The 5,678-nt window shown below is 40.4% G+C and overlaps 1 gene segment (V, D, J or C); it reads right to left on the reverse strand.

Moving 5' to 3' along the window:
• Nucleotides 1–1,114: 1,114 nt before the first annotated feature.
• LOC127230522 (T-cell receptor alpha chain V region CTL-F3-like) lies at nucleotides 1,115–1,616 on the reverse strand. The segment is given in 2 exon segments: nucleotides 1,115–1,464; nucleotides 1,571–1,616. Coding segments are annotated over 2 exon segments (396 nt in total).
• Between the last annotated feature and the right edge of the window lie 4,062 nt (nucleotides 1,617–5,678).

Below are 5,678 nucleotides of genomic sequence, written 5' to 3' on the forward strand. Positions count from 1 at the left end.
GCGGCTTGAGAAATGTGACTGGTTATGGAAAGCAAACAGAAAGTCTCCTCAGTTATAACTCACAGTCAACCTTATACCTTCTCCATCCATCACTGTCTCAAACAGTATTATAGCAACTGATTCCTCCAACCCTGTAGGATATTTTGGATGAAATTTTGAATGAGAAAAAAAATGCTGTCACTCTGTGCTGTTTCCCTCTGAACAGAGATGTTCTTTAGTGTGGAGTCCCCACTCAGCACTGATGCTGTAGGAGGATGAAGGGCCCAGGTGGTACCCAGATTAATGGCTGCATCTGTGCATCTGCAGTAGCTGCTCTGAACCTAGGGTGGGGAGTGCTACTCATCTAATATCCCTCAGGGCCAAATTTCTACTGAATCAGAAATCAGATCTGTTCTTTGAAAAATGAGAAACATGGTGTCTACCTGCTACTATGCTTGGAACATAATCATCATGGCATACCCCCTAAAACTGCAATCAAGCCCCCTGTTAAATTCTTTCTTCAATTATTTGTCTTGGTCATGTTGTTTCCTTTCAGAATAGAACAGTAAACAAGAACAGAAGGCATCCCAAAGACTTAGTAGCATGGACCAAGAAGAGGAAGAATCTAAATAATTTGTGGAGTGACTGTGAAGGAGATTTTTAAAAACTAGAGTCCATGTTCCTAATTTAGTCATAAATTTGTGGGCTAATGACAGAATATTGTCACCTAATTTGAATCTCTGATTTTTGTAACACATCCTTTAGAGATAAATTTTATGTCTTAGTTTTCCTGGAGGTGTTATCTGTGAAAGCTCCTCCACTTAGGTAGATAACAGAATATTGTTGGTGAATTTAAGTCGTTAAATTTTGTAAGACATCTTGGATGAGATAAAGTCCATGTCTTGGTTTTCTGGAGGTGTTATTCATGAGAGGTCCTCCACTTAGGGAGAGAACAGTATTTCCGGAGAACAAAGTCAAGCCCATGTCTAGCAGTGGCTTCCATACTATTCTTTCAGAAAATCCACAGATTGCTAGGTTTCTAGGAATTTAATCACAGTTTTGATGTTGTTTTTCAGGAGGCTGGTTAAACCCCACTGAGAGAAGTCACCATCCCTCCCTCACAGGGCCACTCCCCTCACCCTCCTGCACCTTGGTTTGTGTGCAGCTTCCCCTGCATCTCCCTCACTGTGTCTCTCAGAGCACAGTAGTACAGGGCAGAGTCTGCCAGCTGCACTGAGGACTTCTGCAGGTGGAAGGAGCTGCTGCTCTTATGGAGGGTGGCATGGAACCCTTGCTGCTCTGTCCTCTTGTTGTCTGTGGAGCTCTTCAGGAGGAGCTGAGGGGCTTTGTTGTGATATTGCATGTACCAGAAAAGGAAAATATCTAAGTAAGTAGCCTGATAGGTGCAGTTCAGCCTCACAGATGATCCCTCTGTGACAGTAACCAGGTCCCCTGTCTGGGTCACTGAGTCTGCATTAATCTTTCCTGAAAATCAATAAGAAGGAGTCACTTTTCTATGTGAGGAAGAAGGTAAAGCCTCCCACAACCGTAAGAAAATGATGGCATTAACACTTAGGTAAATGTAACTCACCGATCATCAAGAGGAGCAGCAGAACTGAGCAGGTGTCAGGAAGCATGTTCACAGAAGACAGTGACACTGGAGTTCACCAAATTCACAGGACAAGTCTCCTCACCCTTATTGCATCTCCTCACTCATAAACAAGGACCTCCTTCTGCACAGTGACAGTCTGTCATGTGAAGCCACTACCTGATGAGACATTAACCACATCTGAAGGGGCAACACCCTCTGCTGGTTTCTCTTCAACCTGCACCACAGATGTCTGCACAACACTGTGAATACTCTTCAAAACTCACCCAAAGGAGGCAGGTCTCATTTCCACAGCGGATGGCCAAAATCACCAGGGCTACTCAACGTTGTGACCTATCATAATCTGCATGACAAATATGCATATATTACATATGACATTAGTCTTATATTTTAATTGTATATATATATACACACATAACTCTGATAGAAATGCATTTACTTATTCTCATTTCCTTAGTTCTTAAGGAAATTTTATGCAATGAATTTTGATTATATTCATTGGCATCCTATACATCTGCCAGATCCATCCACTCTTCCCTACAAAACCAGTCCCCCATGCTTTAACATAAATATCTCAAGTTTTTCATTACATTCTCTTCCTGGGAGGGACTCAGCAATGTGTCATATCAACTGGATCCTAGTGCTGATAGATCAAGAATGGCATTTGTACATATTAATGAGTCTGTTTCTTCTATGGAAATCTGCCATAGTTTATATATAATACTTCATATATAAATGCATATACATGAAGTTTTCATGTATAAATGTATGTGACTTGCTCATGTATGTGAGTGTGTGTGATTGAGGGAGACATTTCTTATGTTTGGATGTGTATTTACTAATGCACTCCCTTATCACAGAATGCTCAGATCATTCATCAAGTAACTCCTGCTTGTTTTGGAGACAGATCATTAAGTCAGTGTTTGTCCTTGAGACTATGGCACCCAGGACAATGCTTTTTCAGGTCTTCTGTGGTCTTCAGTAGCAAGAGATCAATGTTCTTTCCATTTAAGTGAGTCCTTGTTGACAATACAGATATGATGTTTTTATGCATGCACCATACTTTCCAGAAATGTTGGCTTGGAATCACAGACACACATAGGAACCACTCGTAGGAAAGTCCTCAGGTATCATTTGGTATTGAGGATGGCATCATCCATTTGGTTTACTCTCACAGCATCCATTCATTGGTGGATTTAATTACTGATAGACCAGCAATGGTGGATTCCCTAGAGAATCTGTGACACCATGCAATAATCCATCTTTCCTCCATCCTGTGGACACTCCCAACCCTACTCCCCACTTTCTAGCCTGTTTCCTTTCCCTTTTCTCAACTGTAAATGCCTACAAACACCATCTATCTGGGAATCCAGTGTACTCACAGACTTGGAAACCAGATCATCTTCAATGTTTTTCCTGTCCTTGATTTCGATTTCAGTTTTCCTGGTACCATCCCTGTAGTGCCATGCTACAATCTGTTCCAACAATCAGGTGAAGGTTTAGAAATATAAGTAAAAGACAAGACAGTGGGTCATTTGTGCAACAGGAATGCTGGAATGCTGAATGCTGAATGCTGAATGCAGTTTATCGAGGGGAAGGAGCTGTCTTATATACTGACTCACAGCACAGTGGAAAGCAATCAAGAGTCAAGTATGCAAGTTCTCGAGCTTATTTCCTCCCAGGCAGATGTGTGTTAGCAAATCAAGAAGAGTACTAAGAACTACTCTGGGGCCAGATGTTCCAACTGAAACTAGAATGTTCCAGCCAACAGCTCAGGCTTGTTCAAGGTGCCTCGAGGTTCCATGATGGGCCCTACACATCCCTAGCCCTGTGACTTTCCTGTCCTCTTCCTCTTTCCCCAATAACTGAGGACTAGGCAGAATCTTGCTGATGCCAAAAGAGACTCTATAGAAATGGCCAAAGATTACTGGGAAGCACATATTTCATATTCATTCTCCTGCCTGATGAAATTGCCATTTCCACAGTTTCACCCCCAGACATGTAGCAGGCTACCTGCTGGATTCTGTCCTTGCCTTGTTTCCATTACCCTCGGACTCCACCAAATCTTGCATAGGAACCAGTTCCCTCATTTAGTTTGATTTCCTAAATTTTTAATTTCCATTTTTATCTCATGTTGTTTTTTTTTTTTTGTAATTTTATTTCTACTTTCATGCATTGAATTGTTTTCTTCAATTTATTCCACTGCTTGTTTTGGGCCCTCTCAGCATCCCCTCTAGTCCATCTCCTTTCCTTCATATTACCCTCCAATGAACAAAAACACTTTTCATTGTCCTCCATCACAATTTCTCCATTCTCATGTTCAGTCTGGTAACAGTCTGCTTATAGGTCCCTTCCTCAATTTCATTCCCTGGACACTGCAACTTTTGGTGCAGACTCAGGGTCCTTATCCTGTTCATCCCCATCTCTCCACATAATCTCTGCCCTGCTGCAACCTACTACAGGATACTCTCTTCACACCATATCCCCAACCTCTTGTGGATCTCACCACTAGATGTGAGCAAGATCTCCTCAGCGTGCTACTAAAACCTCTCTTAGCCTTTTCTCCTCGCCCACGTATTATTTTCTGCCACATATTGGGCCAGAGAAGCACTCCTCACCAGGCAATAACAACCATACTTCACTAAGATCCAGAGAGTTCATCAGAAAACAAGAAAGTACACATACACTAAACAAAGATAGCACAAATAGATACACAACCATCTGAACCCCAGACACTTGCACAGAAACACAAGCATTATTAACCAAGGTGAAATTCAGGACTTGATGGAAGCTGATGAGAAAATTTGAAGGTTAGAACTGAGAAATGAGAAAAAAAATCTAGAAGAGTCAGTACAGGAAATTCAGATGACTGTTGGCTATGACAATATGAAAGCTAATGAGCACTCAGCAGATAATACTGTGGACCAGATTTTAAAAGAGAATGGTCATTGGCGAGTCAAGTGTGGGTAACAAGTATCCGGAAGCTGTTTGGCCTCAAATAAACATGCAAAGACTTATATTAATTATTGAAGTGTTGTTCTGTCTTAATTATTAACCCATTAATAGTAACCTAAATATTTCCACATGGTCTTATCTTACTTATCCAGAAAGTTGTCCAGTTCCTTTGAATTTTCAATTTTTGTGGAGTACAGGTTTTCAAAGTATGACCTGAAAGTTGTCTGGATTTCTTCAATGTCTGTTGTTATGTCCCCTTTTTCATTTCTGATTTTGTTAATTTGTATGTACTCTCTCTGATTTTTGGTTAGTTTGGATGAAGGTTTGTCTTGTTGATTTTCTCGAAAAACCAACTCTTCATTGCATTGATTTTTTTTTGTATTGTCTTCCTGGTTTCTACTTTATTGATTTCAGCCTTCAAATTGATTATTTTCTGGCAACTACTCCTCTGGGGTGAGTTTGCTTCTTTTTGTTCTAAGGCTTTCAGTTGTGCTGTTAATTCTCTTATTTGACTATCTTCTGTTTTCTTCATATGGGCACTTAGTGCAATGAAATTCCCTCATAGCATTGGTTTCAAGATGTCCCATAAGTTGGGGTTGTTGTGTCCTCATTCTCATTGAATATTAGATAGTCCTTAATTTCTTTCTTGATTTCTTCTTTGACCAAGGTATGATGCAATTGTGCATTGTCCAGTTTCCATGAGTCTGTAGGGTTTCTGAGATTTGTGTTGAATTCCAACTTTAAAGCATGGTGATCTGATAAGATAAAGGAGATTGTTCCAATTTTTTTTTTTTGTATCTGTTGAGGTTTGTTATGTCACCTAGTATGTGGTCGATTTTAGAGAAGGTTCCATGTGGAGCAGTATATTCTTTTGTCTTTGGATGGAATGTTCTATAGATGTCTGTTAAACCCGATTGAGACATAACTTCTGTTAGTTCTTTTGTCTCTTTGTTGAGTTTCTGATTTGTGGTCCTGTCTAGTGGTGAGAGTATTGTGTTGAAGTCTCCCATTATAAGTGTGTGAGGTTTTATGTGAGGTTTGAGTTTTAGTAGTGTTTCTTTTACGAATGTGGGTGCCTTTGTATTTGGGGCATAGATGTTCAGAACTAAGAGTTTGTGTTGATGTATTTCTCCTG

Source organism: Phodopus roborovskii, unplaced genomic scaffold, assembly GCF_943737965.1.
Source record: "Phodopus roborovskii unplaced genomic scaffold, PHOROB, whole genome shotgun sequence".
Classification (NCBI taxonomy): domain Eukaryota; kingdom Metazoa; phylum Chordata; class Mammalia; order Rodentia; family Cricetidae; genus Phodopus; species Phodopus roborovskii.